The sequence below is a fragment of the Schistocerca gregaria genome, chromosome 1 (genome assembly GCF_023897955.1).
Source record: "Schistocerca gregaria isolate iqSchGreg1 chromosome 1, iqSchGreg1.2, whole genome shotgun sequence".
Classification (NCBI taxonomy): Eukaryota; Metazoa; Arthropoda; class Insecta; order Orthoptera; family Acrididae; genus Schistocerca; species Schistocerca gregaria.
In genome coordinates, this window is record NC_064920.1 from 529,470,614 (window position 1) to 529,495,998 (window position 25,385).

Genomic DNA, 25,385 nt, shown 5'->3' on the forward strand with positions numbered 1-25,385 from the left:
GTGCTGACTAATTTACACAAAAAAGTTTAACAAAATGCGGTCTAGGCATATCACTGATCAAAGTATACTTATAATTTGATCCAAAATTGGCATATTAAATATCGAAAGTAAATTATAAAGTTATACGAGAGATACAGTGACTGCAAGGCACGACGATGACAGCGAATGAAAATAAGCACCTTACTGGAGCAGAGCAACTGAGTGTGTTCACCACTTCCATACAACTTAACATGTTATTGCACCTATCACTCCCCATCAGGCTAGTGCTGCAATGTATTCTTGTCATAAGCAGTGGTGGTCAGCGTTTAAGCGTAGTGGCGACACTCTAGGGGGGGGGTCTCCCTCTCTGCTGGTCAGAGCCTACCCTCCCCTGAGTGTCCATATCCAAATGTCCAGATCTGAACGTATGACCTTGCATCTTACTCTCTACTAGACTGTATGTATGTATGTATGTATGTATGTATGTATGTACCACCTGGCCTTGCTGCCCAAATCCAAATGTGCTAAAATGCTCTCCTCCATACCTGGCAGGAGTCTTTTGCACACATACAATTCCCAGCCCAGACTTGCGATTCCCAACCGATCACCTGATTTTCCACTAATCACTGGCCAATGGTTTAATTTTGTATATCTTCCATCCCCCCTCCATAAAAGCTCCCCTCTTAATCAATTTTGTTTTTGCCCTTCTCTAAGAAGCAGAACTTAGGACCTACACATCAGGCCTGCATACCATTAACTTCCTGGTTGGCAGGCCACCAGCCACACAATGGAAACAGTCTGATCTTTCTGCCACACTTTCTAGGAGTATCATTTCTCTAAAATCGCTGACACCACTGACCAGTTTTTCTTGTTTCCTTGAGAACATGTGTGGCCTGGAGGCTATACTGGGTGGAACAACGGAGGTTGTGTTTTTAACACTGAGTTGCACTGTAGTGTCCTTGGTCTCGGTGGTTTGAACTGCACCGCCTCCTACGTCCCGAGGGAACATTTCCGTCGTGGCCCTTCACTCTCCCTGATGCTCACTGCCACTGATGGTACCGTGTCCACCTATACACAATTTTATTCTTTTTTCCTTATACCACAAGACACATAATGGTGTGTGGCAAAGGGTATTTTCGGAACCATTATCTGATCCCTCCAACCCTCGTGGGAAGAACGATTGTGTGTAAGCTTCTGTATTGGCTCAAGTTTCTCTAATTTTCTCCTCGTGGTCAACAAGTGTGTGTGTGTGTGTGTGTGTGTGTGTGTGTGTGTGTGTAACTGATAGGGATCCCAGATAGATGAACAATACTCAAGAATTGGGCGAACAAGTGCATTTCCTTAAGATTCTTCCAATGAATCTAAATCTTGTGTCTGCTCTCCCCACTGTCTGTTTTACATTGTCATACCACTTGAGGTCACTCTGGACAGTTATGCCTAGATATTTTATGACAGACGCTGTCTCCAGCTGTTTGTCATCAATAGTGTGTAGCTGTACAGCAGTGGATTTCTTGTCCTATGTATGCACAATATGTTACATTTATTTATGTTCAGGGTCAACTGCCAGAGTCTGCATCATTCATCAATTCCCTGCATGTCTGCAAGTAGCCTGAAAGAGCATCCTCAGCAACGGTATTATCAGACTTCCCTGTGGTACTCCTGATATCACCTTTACATCTATTTATTTAGTCCCGTTAAGAGCACGTATGGAATCATCCATCCAATAGTCTCCTAATCTACCAACCCCTCCTTCCTAGTCACCATGATGATCTATATCCTCACCAACAATTAATTCACTTTGAAGGCATCATCTACAAACAATCCATTTGTACAGCAATCGGCAGCCACATAGCACCATCCGAAGCCAGTCTATTCATGGGCTGTCTAGTGGAATCCGTCCTAACCACCGAGAATCCCAAATCCTTCACCTGGTTCAGAGTCACTGATGACGTGTGAGATCTGGTCTGAGGGTCTGGACACATTATCCACATTCCTCCACAACATCAATGTCTTCTCCACCATTTGCTTCACTTGGTCCTCGTCAGCTCAACAAGATACCTTCCTTTATGTGTCTCCACTTCAAAGATGGCCTTTTGAACCTACCAACCACCTGCATTCTCCCCCCCCCCCCCCCCCTTTTAACAACTGCTACCTATTCCATACCAGGAAGTCTCTTTTATACAACCTAGCCACCTGTGGCCATCCTATATGTAGTGACAGGCAGTCCCTCCTCATATATACTAAGGGTCCTACTGAGGCCTTCGCGAATCAATATTACCTGCCCAACTTTGTACAGAAACAGATCTCTCAGTGCTTGTCTCTCCAGTCACATACCATCTTCCACATTCCCACCATCCACCCACTAAGAAGCACTGCCCTCCTGACTTGGTACCATCCATCAGAACTGCAGCAATTAGATCACATTCTCCACCGGGGTTCTGACTACATGTTGACATACTCATTTTAGGACAACATCAAAGCCCTATCCCTCCCAACCCTTCCACAATTTATTCTGCTATTCACTGAAAATATACAACGTCATTGTCCATCCCTATTATACCCCTGCTCCAAAACCCTTGCCTCATGGCTCATATCCCCTGCAATTGAGAGAGAGAGAGAGAGAGAGAGAGAGAGAGAGAGAGAGAGAGAGAGAGAGAGAGAGAGAGATATATATATATATATATATATATATATATATATATATATATATATTCCTACTTTAGATGCTGTTTTGGCCAAAAGATCGAGTGTATACCAGCCTTTGTGTTGTCCCTGTCTGCGGCTTAGCACAATGTCTATATGTGGCAAGTAATGATTCATCCCCCACAATTTGCCAATGTCTGATTTAATTAAATAATTGCCTAAGGAATTACATTCTGTAGTACTGTATGTGTAAGAAAGTTGTCATAACAAAACATAGAGCAAGAATAAGGTTTGTGCCCCTCCTTTCATTTTTTAACAACTATGTAAGGAGTTAGATTAAATCTATTGGTACATCAAGCTGCTGTTAAATTTCCTCTAATGAAATTTACGGTAAATTAGTTCATCTTATTTTTGAGAAATAATTTTGAATGTAGTTATATTAGACTTAATTCAATGACTGTGAAATAAATATGCAGTGTCAGTTGTAGCAGTAATTAAAAGCTCATATTATTTAAATCAAACATAGGGGGGAAATGTGTCAATAAAACCATGTAAGATTCCACAGAACATTTTTATATGCTACCTGTTGTCCATCTTCATTCTTAGATTGGATGCTGTTTGCTTTTATTACATTGCTAAAACATGTGGCGTCCACTGTCAAAGAATTTTTCTTACTGGCAAACAACAGTAGTGAAAGATTGGTCTTTTATTTAGATCAGAAGAGGAAGAATTGTAATATTGCCAAGTCTGGGCATAATGTAAAATTTGGTTCTATTGTGTTTTGCTTATGTAACAACAGAATTTGTGTATACCCATCACAAATCAAAATTTTGTTACTCTTATATACACTCATTTCCAAAGGATCAGCAAGCGTCTGAACTGTGCAACAACATACCTCTATCTCCTGTGCCTGATCCTCTATGACTCCCTGGTGCTGTTTGAGGCTTGTCTCCAACTCCTTGTTCCTCTCCAATAAAGTCTTTCCTAACTCTGCTGCCAACTGCAGATCTGAAACACACAATTTCCTATCACTACACTTCCAATGATGCTGTAGTTCTACACTAAAGTAACCTGTGATGTGAGTGACAAAATAGAAGATCATCACAGTGTGATCCAAGGTAGTTTTTGCTAGATATTCGCAATAGAATTAAAGTAAGTTTTGAATCACATGCGATCTCCAGAACTCGAGCACATATAATTTTCAGCCATCTTTCTGCTCATCTGCCTATAATATGTGTAACTTGTGTGCAATCCTCGCTGTTTAACACAGGAAAGCCTTACGTAAACATCTGAAATATAAAGTTTCCTTAGATACATTATGTGTATATTTTAGTAAAACTCTTTGATAATCTTTCAGCCTATAAATATGAGGAATAAAACTTTCAGACAACCAGTTTGAAGTATTTCAGATGTAGCTGCACTGCAGAATGCTAAGAGTCTACTACGTTCATTATAATTAAATGCTTTAGTCGGTTTGCGAAGAAGACAACTTATTTGAAGCATGGCATTCAAATTAACTCAGGAGCACTGTGCTTAATATACTATTAATTACCTTGCAGATACACAGTGAAGCGTGAACACTAGAAAGTAATGTCATTCAAAGCCTGAAGGTTGATTCAACATTTACCATAATTTTATCTGCACAGTCCAATTTCGTACATCCTAGTCTTCCCCTGAACCATAAACTGAGTTAGCTATTACAGAAGTATCTACAGTTATATGTGACTCAACCATGGTGCTTTTCTCTCACACTTATTGACAAGTGATACTAAAAGAATTAGGAAGGATAAATCTGAACTCTAATCATTTGGATTTCTGCTCAGAGTGGAGATGTAAGTGCTCAATTTTGTAGCAGACTGAGACATATTCATGTGCCCACTGTAAACACTACTTCGGACATCTTAGTACAATGTGAGACTGTTATAAATCATCATCAAAAGAGGATGTCACCTGGCCACCTATACACCATACCAAGGATTTTTTCCTATTGTTAGCACTTCGGGGTATACAAATCTAGACTTCCGGGTGTACAAATCTAGAGCAATCACTGAAGTGTGTACTTCTAGCTGTTCTACAGACTCATCACACTGAAACTTTCTGGCAGATTAAAACTGTGTGCTGGACCGAGGCTAACTCTGACCTTGCCTTTCGTGGACAAGTGTTCTACCAAATGATCTACCCAAGCATGACTCACGACCCGTCCTCAACTTTACTTCCACCAGTACCTCGTCTCCTACCTTCTAAACTTCACAGAAGTTCTCCTGGGAAACTTGCAGGACTAGCACTACTGGAAGAAAGGTTATTGCAAAGACACAGCCTGGGGGGTGCTTCCATAATCTGCTATCTGAATAAGTTCATGAATCTCTTCGTCAGCTGCGGAGCTAGTTGGCATATAAACTTACTACTGTGGTAGGCGTGGGCTTCGTGTCAATCTTGGCCCCAATAATAAGTTCACTATACTATTTGTAGTAGTTTTGGAGCCGAAAACTGGAAACCGTGACTGCGCCTTGTGGATAGCTCAGCAACACAGTAGAGCAGCACAGAATGCAGAAGTCGTCTGCATACTGAGGTGAGACGGACGGCCCTACATCTGCTGCTAGACCATTAATGGCCACTAAAAATGGACAGACAGTGAATACTGAGCCCTGCAGGACCCCGTTCTCTTGAATATCAGGGGAGGAGGGGGGGAGGGGAGAACTATGGGAGGCACGATCTTTGACACAGGAAGTACGAAGAGAGCGGAAATTTTAGATCAATATCTGGAGCGGGCCTCTGAGAGCCCACTCGTATAATGTGGCAAGGATGATGATGCCGCCAGGTCGTGTCATTTGCTTTTCGTAAATCAAAAAAAGATGGCAACCAGGTGTTGGCGCTCGGAAAAGGTTGTTCGGATGGCACACTCAAGGGATACAAGATTATCAGTGGCAGAGCGACCCTGGCGGAAGCTGCCCTGACATGGAGCCTATGACTCCACAGCCGGCACACCATACATTTCAGTAGCTTACAAAAAACGTTGGTGAGGCTGATAGGCCGATAGCTACCCACATCATGTGGGTTTTTACCGGGTTTGAGCACCGGAATGATGGTGCTCTCCCGCCACTGCGATGTAAAGACGCACTCACACCAGATCCAGTTGAAGATGCAAGGAGATGTCGCTTGTAGTCAGAAGAGAGATGTTTCATCATCAGACTGTGGATCTGATCTGGCCCAGGAGCTGTGTCGGGGCAATGTGCAAGGGTATTGAGGAGCTCCCACTCTGTCAATGGGGCGTTACAGGATTCAGTGTGGCGTGTAGTGAACGAGGTGACTTCCCCTCTCAGCAGCCGTTTAAGAGTGCGAAAGGCTTTTTTTTTTTTTGGGGGGGGGGGGGGGTAATTCTCCGACGCAGCGGCTTGAGCATAGTGCTCAGCAATTACGTTTGCGTCGATAGATAATACGCCATTAATGTTAACACCGGGAACACCTGTTGAGATGTGGTACCCGGAAACACGTTTGTTCTTTGCCCAGACTTGGGAAGGTGACGTATGGCATCCAATGGTCGAGACATCTCTCCCAACACTCATGCTTCCGTCGTTTGGTAAGTTAGCGATCGCGAGCACGGAGCCGTTTAAAAGCTATGAAGTACTCTAGGACAGGGTGCCGCTGTAGAGCTCACCGAAGCTCCTTAATTAATTCAGACTCTTCCGGCAACCACCGAGGTACTGCCTTTCGCCGGGGGCAACCTGAAGAGCGATGGATCATGTTTTGTGTCACAGAAATGATTGTTGTAGACACCTGCTCAACCATCACATCGATGTTACTGTGTGGGGGAGATTCAACGGTGACAGAGGTGAAAGTTTTCCAGTCCTCCTCGTTTAAAGCCCATCCGGGCATGCGTCCATGGGCCTGATGCCAGGGCAGTGACAGGAAGATGGGGAAGTGGTCACTACCACACAGGTTGTGATGTGCTCTGAAGTGGATAGATGGGGGAAGTCCTGGGCTGCAAATTGATAAATCAGTGGCGGAGTAACTACTATGAGCCACACTGAAATGCGTATCGCCCCAGTATTTAAGAGGCAGGGGTCGAGTTAGGACGGTGAAGTTTCGACATTTCTGCCTCGGCCAGTAAGCAAGGTGTCACCCCACAAATGGTTATGGGCGTTAAAATCTCTCTAAAGTAGGAAAGGTTTAAGGAGTTGATCCATCAGTGGAGTTAATACTTCAGGGATACTGCACCATCTGAGGGAAGATATACATTGCAGACAGTTATTTCCCGTGACGTCCTTATTCTGACATCCACAGCTTCAAGAAACTGAGTTTAGTGCATAAAGTAAACTCCACCCCACACTCGATTTTAGTCGCTGCGGTTCCTGTAATATTCCTTATAGCCGCGGAGGGCAGGGGCCCTTATTTCTGGGAACCAGGTTTCCTGGAGGACAATACAGAAAGCAAGTCTAAAGCTTTACAGTTGCCTTAGATCAGCCAGGCGGTAGAAAAAACCGCCGCAATTCCACAGGAGGATGACATCGTCAGACTGGGAAGTCATGGAATATTCAATGAGGCTGTTTACGCCTCGGGACACCTGCTGTCGCCGACTTTTGTCTCAGCAGCCCATATCCATGGAGTCTGAGGGTCTGGCGAGACCGGTGTCCTCGGCGGACGCCAGAATGTGCGCATCATCCGCAGATGCAGAGCTTGTTGGTAGCGGCGGTGTGGGTGCCACCACAGTTATCTCGGTCTTGAGGACCTCCTTTTTGGATTTCTCTCGCTTCTCCTTGGGTTTCCTTACCTGGGAGGATTTCAATGATTCTGTCTCTGGGACTGAAGATGAGCGTGAAGCCCTACGACCAGGTGCTTTGGAACCGAAGAGGACTTACGCTTCTCTGGCTCAAAAGTGGGGACTAATATCCCTGATGGTTATGGAGGAGGAGGGGGGGGGGGGGCGTGTTGGTCCTGAAGTAGGTTGTGCGGGAGCAACAGGGAGGGAAGTGGCCCCCACCATCAATGAGGGCAGGTTTATAGTCTCCTGGTTCTGCGAGGCGACAGGAATGCGAGGCGACAGGAATGCGAGGCGACAGGAATGCGAGGCGACAGGAATGCGAGGCGACAGGAATGCGAGGCGACAGGAATGCGAGGCGACAGGAATGCGAGGCGACAGGAATGCGAGGCGACAGGAATGCGAGGCGACAGGAATGCGAGGCGACAGGAATGCGAGGCGACAGGAATGCGAGGCGACAGGAATGCGAGGCGACAGGAATGCGAGGCGACAGGAATGCGAGGCGACAGGAATGCGAGGCGACAGGAATGCGAGGCGACAGGAATGCGAGGCGACAGGAATGCGAGGCGACAGGAATGCGAGGCGACAGGAATGCGAGGCGACAGGAATGCGAGGCGACAGGAATGCGAGGCGACAGGAATGCGAGGCGACAGGAATGCGAGGCGACAGGAATGCGAGGCGACAGGAATGCGAGGCGACAGGAATGCGAGGCGACAGGAATGCGAGGCGACAGGAATGCGAGGCGACAGGAATGCGAGGCGACAGGAATGCGAGGCGACAGGAATGCGAGGCGACAGGAATGCGAGGCGACAGGAATGCGAGGCGACAGGAATGCGAGGCGACAGGAATGCGAGGCGACAGGAATGCGAGGCGACAGGAATGCGAGGCGACAGGAATGCGAGGCGACAGGAATGCGAGGCGACAGGAATGCGAGGCGACAGGAATGCGAGGCGACAGGAATGCGAGGCGACAGGAATGCGAGGCGACAGGAATGCGAGGCGACAGGAATGCGAGGCGACAGGAATGCGAGGAATTGATGGGGCGGCAACTGTTCTCGTAGTGGCGGCCTAAGAGGTGATCATAGCCACAGGACATAGGCGCTCAAATTTTATCTTAGCCTCAGTGCAGGTCAGTCGGTCCAGGGTCGTCTATTCCATTATTTTCCTCTCTTTATGTAAAATCCCGCAGTCTGGCGAGCAAGGTGAAGATGCTCTCCGCAGTTGACACAGGTAGGAGGTAGGGCACATGGAGTATTGGGATGTGATGGACGTCCACAATCTCGACACGTTGTGACTTCCTTTGACGAACTCGGCTCTTGCAACTTAATACGTTTTGAATGGGCAGAAAATGTTCATAAAATGCAGTAATGAAATTGCTTTTTGTCTAATCCAGTTTATGAAGAAATTAAACCTGGTAGTAAATAATAATATCCGTTGATTTACTGGTGGACCTGATGCCCAGAATATGATTAAATCTTTTTCGCATCTTCAGAACTATCGACTCATCCTGCAAATTAAGGAACAAGTAACAGTCTGTATCCACTTCTTGTTTGTAACATACTGTATGAAACGGAATATTTTCATACGTTTATCATCATGCACATTCCGTGTGTTCTACCAGATTTGAAGTGCTGTTACCGAGCTTAACATTGTCCTTACGATGCATTGCTCCCCGTAAGCAGTCTGCACGTTTTAAGTTTGTCAAGATGTGGGACAAGATATGAAATTCTCTATGATACCGTGGTTTTTAGACATTTCATTTCCACATTTCTTACGAACTGGCTGCAGCTACAAGAGAAAGCGTCGCCTGATCGTTTCTATGGCAATGAGCCAGCCGAATTCAAGGTGTAGAACGGCGAAGTCACATGACAAGAATGCCAATAGCTGGTGCCGTCGACTGGAATTCTGTACTTACAACGCTCGGAATCTTACGAATCCAAGGTTAAACGAATACTAGATCATACAGAACAACAGCGGACTGTGTCATTTATATGGCAAACTCCGCATTTGTCTGCTAGCACCAATAGACGGTGGCATGTTGTAGCTGCACCGACAGGTGATCAGATTGTGTGAATGGTACAGCTGCAGTACGAACGTGTGTGAGAGTGTTGGCATGTGGGTTACTGTATGAACTACGTGCAGCGTTATCTTTAAGATAATTTATCCTAAGAATGTGGTCCAAATATTAGGGACAAATTTACTACGTGCTGAATATCGAAATGAAATCAGGGTCGAGGATATAGTGTGTTCGCGGATACATAACATAATAATTCAGAAACATAATGGGGATGACACAGAAATACATGACGTTACGCTGGATCGATATACTAATTTTGAAGGACAGGAAGAACCTCAACCAGAAGGTAGGCTGATGACGTTCATCTCCTGAGTAATAAGAACAGTCCAGTCGAAGAGAATACGAACAATCTCCCCTAAATAGTCGAGTGCCAGTGTATTAGAAAATATGGATGACAGTGTACTAAAGAACATTTATGGAGGCTATTAAAACTGCGTCTTCAATTCTTATAGCAAACTAATGAGGAGCTACAAATGCATGAACAGTAAATCAAATGGCAGGTGAATTCTAAGTTATCCATCTAGCAAAAGGCGAGCAGGGGCTCGTTTCATAGAAAACGAACTGTCGCAATTACAATACAAACTATAAAAGAGCATGAAATATCCCAATCTGAAAGAGCCACATTATATGGATCTACAGTTCACTATTGGCATTTGCAAATTTGGGCACTAGAAGCGTCTAAAATAGTTTGCTCTTACAATTGCAGAGCTTCCATTTCTCTTCTCGACAATCTTGAGGCTGAATACGGCATTTCATCTAGGCATGGTACTAATTTGTCACATCTAAGGACACAGAAGACGATAATTGTATACGTCAGAAGGCAGAACAATTTTTGGAGGAAGTGAACATGTTTATGACAGAACAGGGTGTGAAGAAAGTAAATGTTTTGAGTCAACTCTAGTATGAAATGTCTTGCTAGTATGTTGCAGTCTGTACATTGCTGGAGAACAACTGGGTCGCTATATCAATAACAGGCAGAATAGTAAACAAGTTGTACATCCGTTCTCACGAGGCACTTTCGACCCAAATATTTGAAAGAGTTTAAACGACCTGCCCACGAAACATTCATGTGGAGGCAAGCAAGGGCGGAAAAATTAGTGAAGAATACACGAAACTACTTCTAACTGCAGTCCCTGGAGAACATACAAAAAGCCGAAAGAGCGTATTGCTGTGGGGTCAGGCTACCCAGACAGTACCTTGATAGATGCAAGTTTTCCGTACAAAGATATTATGATAAATATACTACCACCAGAAACAAAATATTGCCAGCTCCTTTATGTTTACTTCTTTCGGCAATATAAGCTCTGTATCAGAAGGATTGCTGATTTTGTAAGACTACAATGTTCCAAACCGCAAATGAAGATACATGAATGTTATTTCCTCATCAAACTCCACTCCATGACTTACCATCACCGAGGTATACGCCTATGTTGGAATATGCACGGAGAAAGTCAGTCTGTGATATCGGCATGCCCGGATAACCATTTGGAACAGTATTTAGTATGGCTTTTGATATATGACAGTATGAATGCTCAAGCGAGTTTAAATATAAGAACGTGGCTTTAGTGAGGTGCGCGCTTTATTCTCTTCTACTTTGTTGTAACCACTTCATCGCTGGCTGGTTGGTTGGCTGGCTGATTGATTGATTCCTCCCCCTCCCCTAAACAGTGAGATCATCGGTCCCATTACCTAAGATGGCAGAAATCAAGGGAGGAACAACACAGCCCAGTCAAGGGGAAGAGGTAACTGGCCAACAAAGACAAAGACAAAAATGGTACGCCACGGTAGAAGAAAGGGGGAGGGGGGAGAAGGAGGAGAGCAGGGGTGCCCCAGAAACGCTCCGCGCGGTTGGGCACCAGCACCGCCACCGACCCGTCCCGACACCCATACCGTACCGTACCATAATCACGATATAAGGTGGACAACGCCAGTGGAAGAATACACAGGGAAAACTGCACATCAGACCAGACACAATGTACGGAAAAGGCGGGGAGAACCTGGAGGGTGTTGAGGCATAACCAACGTCTACGCTAACTGAGAAACCCAAATTTTAGACCAAAATTCCAGGACTTAAACCTGAGATGACAAAGCACTTTCGCGAAAAAAACTGAGGATAGGCGTAACCATGCGAGGGTAGTACGGTAACACCCGAGACAAAGAAGGTGGGAGGGCATATTTAATGCCAAGTGGCAAAAGGTGGGGGCAGTCTAGCAAAATATCTATCACGGTGAGCGGAGCCCCGCAATTATTAAAGGAGGGGGCGGCTCACTGTGGAGCAAAAAACAAAACAAAAAACCGCGGGTCAACCTAGTATGGCCAATACGATGAAGGTAGAGGGAAGAACGCCACACGGTGAAAGTTTCCTCGAATGCGCGTAGTTTATTAAACAGTGGGGGTAATCATATTGATACCTTGTTGCATTATTTCTATCCTTAAAATGTCACTTGTGGTAGAATGCAGTGATTTGCATGAAAATGACACAGATCCTTGCTTTTCTTTTTATGACTGAGTATTATTCTAAGCATTGTGTCGGGCGCCTCTAACACTCGGAACCGCCCTTGTTAGTACGGGCTCTGTCCGTTCTGAGAGCGAGTAAGGGGAGCCTCAAAAACTGGTTTAATTTATTTTAATCGGTAAAAGCGTTATTAAATGTTTGTCACATTTTCCGTTACTATTCTATTCTGTAGCTTCACGGAGGAAGTGCATTAACCTGTCTTGTTTACATGCTATGCTACTGGCGTTTACATTTGAAGAGGAACCTTCAAGATCTTTACAACAACAATCGTTTGCTAACGCAGTGATTTTCGTCCGAATAGCTACTTTAACCTTTCATTGAACTTTTTAGACGTAATTAGGGTGAGGGGGGGCAGAAACACAGTGACAAAGTTTTGAGTCTTCAGCCTTCTGAGTGGTTTGGTACGGCCCGCCACGAATTAACCTCCTGCGCCAACCTTCTCATCTGTGAGTAGCACCTGTGAACAGCGTCCTGAATTATTTGCTGAATATATTCCAATCTCTTTCTTGTTCTACCATTTTTATCCTCTACAGCTTTCTTTAATACCATGGAAGTTGTTCCCTGATGTCCTGTCGTCCTGCCCCTCCTCCTTGTCAGTGATTCCAAATATTCCTTTCCTCGTCGATTCTGCGCAGAACCATCTCATTCCTTACTTTATCAGTCCACCCAATTTTCAACATTCGTCCGTAGCTTCGATTCTCTTCTGTTATGGTTTTCCCGCAGTCTATGTCTCACTACCACACAGTGCTGTGCTTTAAACGCACTACCTCAGAAATTCCTTCCTGAAATTGAACCCCATGTTGATTCTGGCAGACATCTCTTTGGCAAGAATGACCTTTTTGCCAGTGCTTCTGTGCTTCTGTGCTTTTTATGTCGTTCTCGCTCAGTCCGTCAAGGAACATTTTACTGCCTTGGTAGTAGAATTCTGTAACTTCATCTACTTCGTCATACCAATTACGATAAATGTCTTTTCTCATTTATGTTACTTTCCATTACTTTCGTCTTTCTTCGGTTTACTCTTAGTCCGTATTCTGTGCTCGTTAGACTGTACCATTTAGCAAATTTTATAATTATTCTTCACTTTCGCTGACGATAGCAATGTAATCAGAGAATCTTATCATTGATATCCTTTCACCCTCAATTTTAATCTCATTCCTGAACCTTCCTTTTATTTCCCTCAGCGCTTCTTCGATGTATAGCTTGAACAGTAGGGGGCGGATGAGTACATCCCTGTCTTAGACACTTTTTAATCAGAGCACTTCGTTTTTGGCCTTGCACTCCTATTTCTGCCTCTTGGTTCTTGCACATATTGAGTATGACGCGTCTCTTTCTATAGCTTACTCCTATTTTCCTCAGAATTTGGAACATCTTTGACCATTTTACATCGTCGAAAGCTTTTTTTACAGTTCGACAAAGCCAATCAACGTGTCTCTATTTTTCTTCAGTCTTGCTTCCATTATCAACCACAGCATCCAAACTCTGGTAGATCTGAGCACTTCCTTGTATCGTGAGTCAGCTCGGAGGCAGCATCAGTGAAAAAGAAGTCCTGCAAAGGACCGCTGCTCTCCCGAGCTCCGCGCCAGACGAAGCGGGAACTTCTTGTCGACTGGACGCTACCGGGAACTAGGTGAAAGCCTGGCTCGCTACGTCACACTCACCTCGCTGCAGACGTAACAGCTGCACCCTGGGGGCGTAGGGCAAGCCAACTCCAACGAGGCACAGGTTTGTAAGCAGTGGCTGGATCTTCCGCTTGTTAGATCAGCCGTGGTCTGACGATGGACGGTATAGATACGACAAATTAATCTGTAGGGGGGTTCCTAAATATGTCTAGACACCCTAATGAAACAGCTTCCACAGTTGAGCACACAGTTGAGCATTTATGTGATTACCGAGTGGCTTCATCAGCGTTCACTACGGTTAAAGACAAACAACGTTATATTGTGAAACAATTTTTTCTTAATGAAACTTCCTGGCAGATTAAAACTGTGTGCCCGACCGAGACTCGAACTCGGGATCCGAGTTCGAGTCTCGGTCGGGCACACAGTTTTAATCTGCCAGGAAGTTTCATATCAGCGCACACTCCGCTGCAGAGTGAAAATCTCATTCTGGTAATTTTTTCTTAATGTTTATGGCTTAGTTCAACTGACTCATTTTCGGCTATGTTCTTGGGACAGTGAAAGTGAAGGCAAGTCAGTATTGGGAAGTTGGAGAAGGTGGAGAAGGTGGAAGGGGATGATGGGCAAGGCGAAATTATTCCGCACAAACTCAACGTTAAGGCATAACGAAATGTATACATACCATCACTAAGCCCATAATTCTTTAAAATTTGTAATTCGTTAGGACGAAAATGAGAAGAGCGTTCATTGTTTTGCTGGACGGGTTTGTACCGTTATCTGAAAGATGTTAAGGGTACTGGTTCGTGAACATGAGGGGAAATTCAGTAAAAAATGTTAAATTTCTGAATAGCGTAGGTCAAAGAATACGAGTTGCAAGTCCATGTAACGCTTACCACATTTTAGCAGATCTTTTGGGAATGTCTATGTATGAACCACAGCTTCTGGTGTCTCACTTTTTCCTGAATTTTATTGTGTGTCTGAAGTGAAATAAAGCACCTTAATTATGTACAGCGTAGGTACACTTACCACCTCAAGAAAACCACAGAAGCTTGATTTTACCTGGAAGTTCTTTACACCATTTTCTTTAAAGCAGACTTTTAAAAAGATGTGACTGCCGTAAATTAGCGATTAAAATTTTTTCTAATACTGACAAAAATTTACGTAATAACTCAGTTTTTCTTTAATAAGTTTTTAATTTTGAAAATTTAAGTCATAAGAAGTTATTTTTCAGTTAAGTATGTTGGAAGGAAGTATACAAAATTTCGGCCCTCTATCTTTAGAACGGAAAGTGAACTAGGTAATTCACGTTAAAATTATAACTTGCTCTACATATCGTGCATTTTACACAGAGTAATACTTACTCTTCCTTTTATGGTGGCTCCCTACACTTATTTCTCTGCTTTCGAAGAGAGTCCTGCGTTCAGTGGAAATTTTATGTCTTTTCATAATTGGTCCAGCAGGCGCACTCCTCATTTCCGTAACGGTAAACCTTGACAGTATATAATCATAGAACCATATCAGAGCATCCATCACATCGTTTTCGAAGTATTCAGTCCTACCAGAACAGTTTTTGGTATCAGTTCGCATACAGCTGTTAAAACTCATTTGGTTGTGACTCCTACAAACTATTTCTCTAATAATTTTAGTTCATTAAGACAGATTAAAAAGTCATAAAAACAAACAAGCGGTGACAAAACTCTTAACTGTGTGTGACATGGTGGCGTCATGTGCTGACACTTTTGAAGTCCTCTTCTTTTGGGGCTTTCTTCGGACAATTTCATCGGAGTAATATTGTTTTGTTCAGAAAATCAGAATTTTTAAAGACAAAAATCCATTTTTTGGCACTAGTTCCCTTAACCCGCATGATTATTCCAGAAATTCACATTTGCTACTCCGAAGCTGCCTAACTAATATGTAAAATAAAGTACCATTAACTTGGTTTCACACTGTGCTAACCACACTTCATCATCATACGACGACAGCTGCAAATGTCTCGTCAGAACTATTCTGCACACCGTGAATGTATGTCAACGATCACCAAACGCCTTCAGGAATCTAAAATTTTGTTGTTGACATTTCCAGTATTGACAAGAAGCAATGGTGTTGGTGACAAGAAGTAAACTTGGGTTGCATGTCATTTAGCAAAACCTCCAAAGGAGTTCCTCTATTTTACGAAATGCCCGAAACGGTCTCCCGGACCCATTTTCCAAGTACAACAAAATTTTAACTTTCAGTGTTTCTTATAATTAATGACTGAACTTAAAATTCTGTTGTAATATACTCGTTAAGAGTTATAATTCTACCTTAAAAACTGAACACTATAATGGAGCTACCGAATTTAGAAACTTTCTGTGTATCTTTAAGCATTTTAACTCGCGGCTCGGAAATTGTGTGATAATGGGAGTACTTAGCGACTTTCAAGAAACTTTCTACATAATTTTAAACCTTTCGGAAACTTTTCTCGCTAACACTCCGCACAAAATAACTAAAGGAACGACATTTATATCTTACAACATTTTCGCTGTTTATGCTGCAAAACTTCAGCAGCTACGATGTGCCGATTTGGCTGGGAAACATTACAACAACTTCCGTACAGCTTGGATCTTTCGCCGTGTGCTTTTCATATCTTTGGCGACCTGAAGAAATATATGAGTGGGCTTAAGTTTTTAGTCAGACGAGGAAATGCAAGAGTGGTGCCGTTGTCGATCCATCAGCCGCTGACCGCTTCCTACGAAACATGAGTTCATCGCCTCTTCTCTCAGTGGATATCTTAACGCGTGTGGTGATTACTTTTGAATGGAACCATTCCTTGGTCACTTTTTGGCGGGTGTTCGGTTTTCGTCCTTTCACTGTCTCTTATACAAGCTCTTTAGGGATCACTTTTTGGGTGGCTAACGGTAGCCGGGTGAGCAAACGCAAAGAAGTGGAAGAATCTTGCAATTTCCCTTCCTAAAAAAAAAATAGGAAAAATAAAAATGTGTTTCAGAAAGACTCTTCATTTCGGAAGGCGAATTATGAGTGAAAATTTACCACAAATTTCTGTTTTAACTTACTCATAGTACCAATAAGTTTTTACTCGTTTTCAAAGCAAATGAAGAGGGAGCCTTTTAAGCAGCAGCCACTACGAACAAATAAGGCCAAACGTGAAAATACCATAACGTACATTTCAGGACAACTGACGAGCGTAGCTTCCCGGCTCCCATTCTTAGGCCGTCGTTGGCCGTGGGCTGGAATGGACGAGACCAGGCGACCTCGCTGCCGCCACACTCCAGCGGCTGCAGAGTTCGTTATCCCCTGAAGGCAGCCGTAAGGAGACACCGTCGGCCACGGCGGACCGCACAGACTAACCAGGGGGCAAGGTCGAGTCCGCAAACAACTACAGACACTAAGTATTTACTTGTGAAGAGGCATAATTGAAAAACCTAACGCAAATACTTTTCCGAGTAAAATGCTACAATTCCGATGTACGTAACGTTGACCGACAATGTAGAAATGAGCAAACGTTTTGGGAATCTGCTGAGCAAGATACATTCCTCATTAATCACTTCCGTTTTGTGTATCTGACGGATAAATCCCGACCCTTTTATCCCTAGTGGAACATGGCACATTTATAACGTTATTTCGTTGATACTCGCGTCTGGAAAGATTGTATCACATTTTACACGTACAAGCTTCGCCTGCAGTTCGTCATACACAGCCAACTTCCGTTTTTACCTTCGGTATTTCAAATTTCTAAACACATTGACATACTAACCAGGTATGTGAGGCTTTCCTGACAGTTTTTGTCGGGTCGTCTTCCTACTGCTTTGATGCGGCCCGCTACCAGTAGCACTCCTACCAACTTGCAACCTCAGTATCTCAGAGTAGAACTTACTCCCTGCAGGGATGGACGAAAATATAGAAACACGGGGAGAAATGCATGCTTGAAGATAAACGCAGATGCTGGCCAAGCCTATACGTTATGTTGCTGTATTGGACCTCTAACGGCACCTGTGCAATGTACGTTGCAAATGTCAGACGTGATCACAACAGTCTTCTGTATAGCTGTGACTACATTACGCCGGAGATAAGTGAATTACAACGTGGCCAAATTTTTGGAGTTGGAGCTCGTTTGGTGGATGCTTCCGTAACCAAGATACCCGAAGTGTTTCAAGAGGTACCGCATCGAACATTTAGACAGCATAAGCCGAAAAATACCATCCGCCAAGTCGCAATGCGGACGAAAGAGTGTTGAGTGATCCCGACGGAAGGCCACTGAGAAGGATTAAGATGAAAAATAAGACGACGACAGCTGCAAATGTGTCGTCAGAACTGAATGTCGGGCTCGCGAACCTCATGAGCACGAACACAACACGAAGGGAGCTCCATAAGCAGGGAATTACAGGGCGAGCTTGAATTCCAGAACTAGTCTTAAGTGATGCAAATGCTTTAAAAGGAAAATGTGGTATCTATAACAAAAACCTGGGCACTGGAACAAAAGGAGAAACTCCTGTGTCAGACTCTCATTGCATAATGTTCCAAATCATGACCAAGATACGTCCCAAACGTGGAACATGGTGTTTCCGTCGTCATTTGGGCAGCTTTATCGTGGTATTTTTTGGGCCCCATAGATAACATGCAAAATCAGATTACTGCCAAGGCGTGTGTAACCATTTTGGCTGATCAGACCCATCCCATGGTCAAATGTATGTTAGCAAATGGTGATGCTGTGTTCCACAAGAGGGCCCCTGTTCACACTGCACACATCATCTATGACCGGTTTCGTGTGCAGAAAGATAAATCGTCGCATCTCCCATGGTCACTGCAGTCCCCAGATCTCAGTGTTACAGAGCCTTTGTGGTGTACTTTGTGGAGAAAGGGGTGTGATCGTTAACCACCATCATCGTTACCTAAACGTGCCACTATTTTGCAGGAGCACTGGTTTAAGGTTCCCTTGAAACCACATAGGACCTGTATTTATCTATTCCGAGACGACAGGAAGTTGTTTTGAATGCTATAGGTTTTCCTCCACCGTACTTGGCATGGAAATGGTTTGCGTTTTGGTGTTTCCATATCTCTGTTCTCCTCCTGTATGTCGTCAGTCAAATGTTGGACACACACCTAGTCCTGTATGCCGCTACAGTTTTTACCCTCGACAGCTCTCTATGAAGTATCATGGAAGCTCTTACTTTATCTCTTAACGGGTTCTCCCTCTCCCCCCTCCATGTTTTCCTAATATTTCTGTCCCGCCTGCCTTATTTCTCCATTTTTTGTATTCTTCCCTAAAACCACGTCTCAAAGTCTTCAATTCTGTTCTTTTTCAGTTTTCTCAATGTCCACGATTTACTACCATACAATGCTGCGCTCCAACGTAAAATCTCACAAATGTCTTCCTTGAATTAAGGCCGATGTTAGATACTAGTAGAATTATTTTGGCACGTAATGCCCCTCTGACTGTGCTAGTTCTCTCTTACGTCCTTGCTTCGTCCTTCCTTCGAAGGTAGTGCAGCTCCCCACCTTCGCCTTAAGCCTGCTGGACTTTATTAGCTTTGTCTGTCTTCGGTTTGCTCTCAATCAATGTTCTGTACTCATTCTTCATTTCACTCAAAACGTCCTGTAACGCTTCACTTTCACCAAAGACAGCATGATTGTCAGTGCATGACGTCACAGACAGCCATTCACCCTGGATTTTGGTCCAAATCTTGACTTTTTTATTCCGATAACTGCTTCTTCAATGTAAAATCCAAATAGAAAGAAGCTAAAGAGTACATAATCTCTTTTTTCCATACAAAACTCTTCACATTTACTTTTATTTCTTTGTTTTTGTACATACTGCGTATTACCAATCTTTCCCTACAGCGAAAGCTACTTAGACCTCCCCCAGATTGTCTAACATCTTTAACCATTCAACATTGTCAAACGCTTTTTCTAATCGAAATATACTATTAATGCCTCTTGCTTCCATTATTAACTGCAACGTCAGAACATCCTCTCGCGTTCTCTCTTTTCTAAAGCCATTCTGATTGTTATCTAACAGATCCTCATTGTCTTTTCTGATCTTCCGTGTATTATTCTTGTTACTGATATTACTTTTTCATTTATGCGGTAGCCGCCTGTTCTTGCTTTGTTGTATCGAGCATAATCTTCGTTATAGAGGAAGGAAAATCGCAGGCTGGAGGGGAGAGAGGGGAGAGGGGAGGGGAGAGGGGAGGGGGGGAGGGATTAGCAGCAAGGTTTTCTGAACACAATACCGGTCTTGGTCGTGTTGAAAATGGTATGTCGTCCACCTTCTCCTGAACTGACTTACGCAGCCAGTTATAGGCGGACCACAGTTCAACGTGGACTCATCACAATACAATTTTGCACTTTTTTGACATGTGGAAGTCATTGTAACAGAAGCGATAAGCGAAACAAAAATGCACAGGATTGCCGGCCGTCAGGGGTGGCGAGGGGGGGGGGGGGGGGGGGGGCTGTGGGACAGCGGCTTGACGCTCGCTACCTGTTCCGCTTTCTTCCCTCGCCACCGCCGAGGCAGCAGTGACAACTGACAGCGCCGCACGGCGGTAACCGGCCAGCGAGCTGCTGCCGACAACTCCGCCCGCCGCCCAAGACGAGGCAATCAGTACGTCATCTGCGGTGTGTGTGTGTGTGTGTGTGTGTGTGTGTGTGTGTGTGTGTGTGTGTGTGTGTGTGTACTAGTCTGAATCAACTTGAGTAAACCATAACAGCGAATCATCCTTGTTAAAGAAATTCCTCTTGTGTACTGATCCAGTGTTCTTACAGGGTCGCAATTACTGAACTACTGTATACGAAAAAACAAAAAAGTTACGGACTACGGCATGCACACACTTTATTCAAAATGTAAACGTCACTACAGATACACGTATTTAAATTATGATATGTACGGCAATCTGCGATCATTGTCGACGATATGGCGCAGACAAATAGTGAAATTCTGCATGACCCGCTGAAGTCTAGGAACATCGATGCTGTCGATGACCTCCTGAATGGCTGTCTTCAGCTCAGAAATGGTTTTGGAGTTATTGCTGTGCACCTTATGTTTAATAAAACCTCACTGAAAAAAGTCGCATGTGTTCAGATTCGGAGTAAATGGCAGCTTATCGAGGCCCATGGTAGTGGTCTCTGCGTACCCCAGAGCCAGAATGCTCCTCCAGGATATCTAACACACTCCTGCTTCGATGGGGTCAAACTCCGTCTTGCATGAACACAATCTTGTCGAAATCTGGGTCACTTTCGATAATGGTGATGAAATCATCTTACAAAAGCTGCACGTACCGTTCGTGCCATCAACGAATATCGCACCGATTTTTCCGTAATTGGACATTGCACAACCCGCTCTCACCCCTTCACGGTGAAGATACTTCTCGATCGCGAAATGCCGAATTCTCAGTCCCGCAAATGCGTCGATGTTGCTTATTGAGGAACCCATCCAAATGAAAGAGCTTCGTCGCTAAACGAAACCATACAGCGCTTACAAATTCCATCGTGCCCCGCAGCTAACCGTGCAGTTTGAACGTCCTAACGCAAACCGTTCGGAATTTATGACTATTATTTCACGTAGTTCAGTAACTGTCACCCTGCACCAATACGGCACGTCGGAAGGTGGCAATCAACGTTGGCGCTCGTCATCTGAAACTTAAGCACCCCGCTCCTATAATTTTCAGATTAACCGAATTATTCTAGCCTATTTTTGTTTCGAGGGTACAGTTTTTCCATTTCAGATTGTCTCTCTTTGAACGTATTTAATTCCCCTTCATTCAGTTTTTTTTTTTACAATTTTTTACTGCTTTGAAGGGCAAGCACATTTTCCATTCATACCTAAGATTTATGTGCTATTTCTGAATCTGACTCACAATGCATTTGAATTGGTAAACTCTTATGACACGTTTGTCACTGCTTCGGTTTAATTATCAGTTAGCACTAGTTATATAGAAAATCCATCTTCCGCCGTTTCCTCAGCTTATGATATCTGTATGTACGGCAGTAAACATTTTACTGAGGAAGTATTAATCAATTTATGGTACTTCAGTGTTTGCACATTTGGCGCCAACCATTAAAATTACAAGCTCCTCCACTCTTCTTCCTGGTTCCTTCCTCGAACGAGTGAGTTATGCTGCTGTTTTTGTTGCCTTCAGCGGCTGAATATTACACAAACAATACGCCACATACCGTTTTTTTACACACTTATAATTCCACGAGCATCTTATCAACGTAAAGGTAAGGTTAGGACCCACCACATAATTCATTCATGTGCATTCTGCACAAACTAATCCATTCTTAGCGCACTCATATTCCAAGAGTAATCGCTCAGATCACGTACGTTGCGCTGCGTAACACAGTAAATGAGGACTTTCATGCGGAGGAACAGCAATTGGTATTTACAAGGTATGACAATAGCTAAACAACGTAACAACTTCGTAAATGAATGATTTAAATACAAAAAAATCCGTGTTATCAGTAACTAACGGGGGTGTGTCCCCACCTTTCACATTGGCAGCGGCTCAATGACAACAGGTGTTGAGGCTGTTTGCAGAACGGATTAATCTCGTTGCGCGTGTTGTGTAAGGCGAGGCAGTCCGTTCGGTTAGTCACTGTCACAGTTCATACCACGACATCGATGAAATGACCGCTTACATAACTAAGCATTTAGTATCGCTGGGCAGTGGTAATTTCAAGCATTCTATAACTAATGAGATGCTTTCAATACGCAGTCTGGTTATACATACGGAGCTTGTAAACGGTCACAGAAAAACCTTATGCGTCAGTCCATGCTAAGCAGTTACGGTAGTTAATGTCGATCCACTTTTCTATTAATGGTATTTCGCCTCCGAAGAGAGTATTGTACACTATTACAAGATCTTTGAAAGAATAATGTCTAAGTACAACGTCGAACAGTGAGAAGGAAATGTACAGTGAAATAGCTAGAAGTAACTAAAGTTTTATTGTTTCTTTCAATTAATAAGGTCATCTTCTGATTATCTTGGTTTTACTTGGCAAATATAAACGAATGTTTTTCCACTTCCAAGCATTTGCGTTAAAAACTGAGCTGAACTTTGATGCACTGTGAACGAAATTACTGATAACCTTTCCTAAGTACGGTGAGTAGGCAAAGTTTTAATTATCATCCCCAAAACCCAAGGCTGCGTAATTAATTTCGCCTCTATGAACAAAGGAACTTGCCGAAATGGGGCTGCTTGTATGCTCAACGATACGGACAGCCGTACTTCAGGTGCAGCCAAAACTGAAGGTTATTTGTGGAGGGATCAGACTTACTCGCGGTTCCTGAGTATGGGCTGCAGCCTTTTCAGTAACTGCAAGATGCAGCATCCTGGATGATTTATCTGGCCTTGGAACGTTAGCCAACACGGCCTTGCTGTGCTGTACTGCTAGCAACTGAAAAGGAGTAACTATAGCTGTTTTAAATTTTTTAGATTATACAGCTCTGCTTTATGAGAATGATGGTACTCTCTTTGGTAAAATAAAATATTCCGACGGTAAATAGTCTCTTCCTCCTCCTCCTCCTCCTCCCCCCTCCCCTCGATTGTGCTTGTAACTAGCAAACAGTTACAGGCACGTACTATCGGAATTACGGAAGGCTGCCGGGACAAAGTGTCACAGGAAGCTGTCCCAGTGGAGCGTCTTTGCTCCACAACATACCAGCTTATTCTGTGCTCGACAGTCATCAATTCTGCTTCTTTCTTCATTCAGAATTTGCCTCAGTCCTCGATATTCTCCTCAAATGGCGCCCGGTGCTACTTCGTATTTTCTCTGATGAAATTACTTGGCAGGCTCTTCCAGAATGAGTACATGGCTGTTTTAGAGGTGAAAACGTTTCCAGCACAGATTAAATGCTGACTTGCACAACAAAGATGGCTTAAATGGCTCTGAACACTATGGGACTTAACAGCTGAGGTCGCCAGTCCCCTAGAACCACTTGAACCTAACTAACCTAAGGACGTCACACACATCTATGTCCGAGGCAGGATTCGAACCCGAGACCGTAGCGGTCGCGCGGTTCCAGACTGAACCGCCTAGAACCGCTCGGCCACAACCAAGATCTCCGGCAAGGTATCAATCATCTGGAAGAGCGCGTCGCATTGAAGTGTAGGTACAGGAAGAGTAATACCATCGCTACGTTACGAGCTCGCAGCTTATCTTTTTTCGAGAGGGTGATAAAAACTTTTGACTTTCCTCCGTTTACTGAATCCAAATGAATACTGACTGCTCTAAACCTGTAATGGCAATAATACATGAAAATTAATTATTTGATAAATTCAGTGGCCGGTAATTTATCTTGGTGTACAGTCAGTGATTCGCTCAACATGGCTTACGTCACAGAGAGAAACTGCCTACCTTCGTGATGCTCGGGACGGAGGGGCCAGTTGCAGGTAGCGATGCCGCACCTAGCGCTGTGTGAGGCGCATTACGCAAGTTGGCGCTTGCGCAACTCGGTGCGGTCCTTGCCACTGCCACCTTACAGCCGGGAAGGTTGGCCGCCTCACGGCTTACTGCTTACGCTTTCTGCGCCTGGCGAAACTGCTGCTGGCCTGCCAGCCAAGTGGCGAGGCGTTGCGAGGACGACTGCTAACTAAGCGGGCCTCCTGCCTCTCGCACCTCTGAACTGTGTCGCGCCAATCCGCACGTCACATTCACAGAGCTCAGACATCGAGCCTGTCAATGATAAATGTCAACACCAGATCCTCAGACCGGAGTTATCATGGCTCATCGCGTTCATCGACGCTGGTGTCATAATACAAAAATATCACAATCGTCTGCTGTTTCAGTTTCAACGCCAGACTGATTCACGAGATACGGAATGAAAAGGTTTGAACCCGTCCGCTACTTCACGCGTGACAACAGTTTTCCAGAACATTCCGTTTCTGGACAGGATCTAACTGAAAATTATTCGAGGCTTCATGCGTGGTCCTCCATCCGGATGCACGAATTGTTATTAAATTTTCCATGCAATTTTCCATGCCATCTCTCGCAACCAAATGTTCCACAAAATTTCGGGCGTGCAGTCGCATAAATTTTACTTCTAATATTTCGACTGTGTATCGTCCAGCCATCTTCAGAGTGAGCCGAGCTGAGTAACGCTCCAGCACTTGCTCCGTCCTTTTTAACCGGCTGACAGCACTACTGCGCGCAGACGGCCACTGATACACAAGGCGTCAGAGATAATCAGCGGCAATGAGGTTTAACATATGCATGGAATTAGATCTATGGTTGCGCGGTCGATCCACACGGTGGTATCTATGTATTACTGCGAGCTGCTCGTCGCGAGGTCTTTATGAGTTTATTACAGAAAGTGCCAGATTCCATGATTTGTCCAAGCTGAAGGTGATATCTCAAATTCGTTGCCAACCGAATTTCAAATGCTTCTTTCACTACTGAGTCCCAGAAAGATAAAGTTGAGGCTATAATTTTGACGTTATCGTCCACCATAGACTACCCATTGTCAATACAGTGCTCTGCTACCGCCGACTTATTAGGTTGTAGGAGCCGGATGCACCTATGGTGCTCTGCGCGTCTCCTCATGGACTGTACCTGTCGTCTGTCCGATGTACGAACGGCCATACTCTCGGGGGATCTTGTAAACCACCAGGCTTCCGATGCATAAATAATGTTTAACGGGACCCAGGACTGCTGCTGTCTTTGGTGGAGGGCGAAAAATCACACTGTGTTTGCTGAGGATCCGTCCTATATTTGACGATAGGTTTCCCACGTACGGCAGAAAAGCCATGGATTTAAAACTTTCCGTGACTTCTTCTGCTTTCATTATGCCCACCGTTGGCTTCAT

At 44.2% G+C, this 25,385-nt stretch overlaps 1 protein-coding gene across 4 annotated transcripts in view; it reads right to left on the minus strand.

The window, feature by feature from the left end:
• LOC126355045 (cerebellar degeneration-related protein 2) overlaps positions 1-25,385 on the minus strand; it is a 382,561-nt gene that overhangs the window by 25,445 nt on the left and 331,731 nt on the right. For all 4 annotated transcript variants that reach the window (XM_050005209.1, XM_050005219.1, XM_050005227.1 and 1 more), the window contains exon 2: positions 3,518-3,630. In XM_050005209.1, coding sequence (XP_049861166.1) covers positions 3,518-3,630 — 113 coding nt within the window. The remainder of the gene's footprint in view (positions 1-3,517; positions 3,631-25,385) is intronic.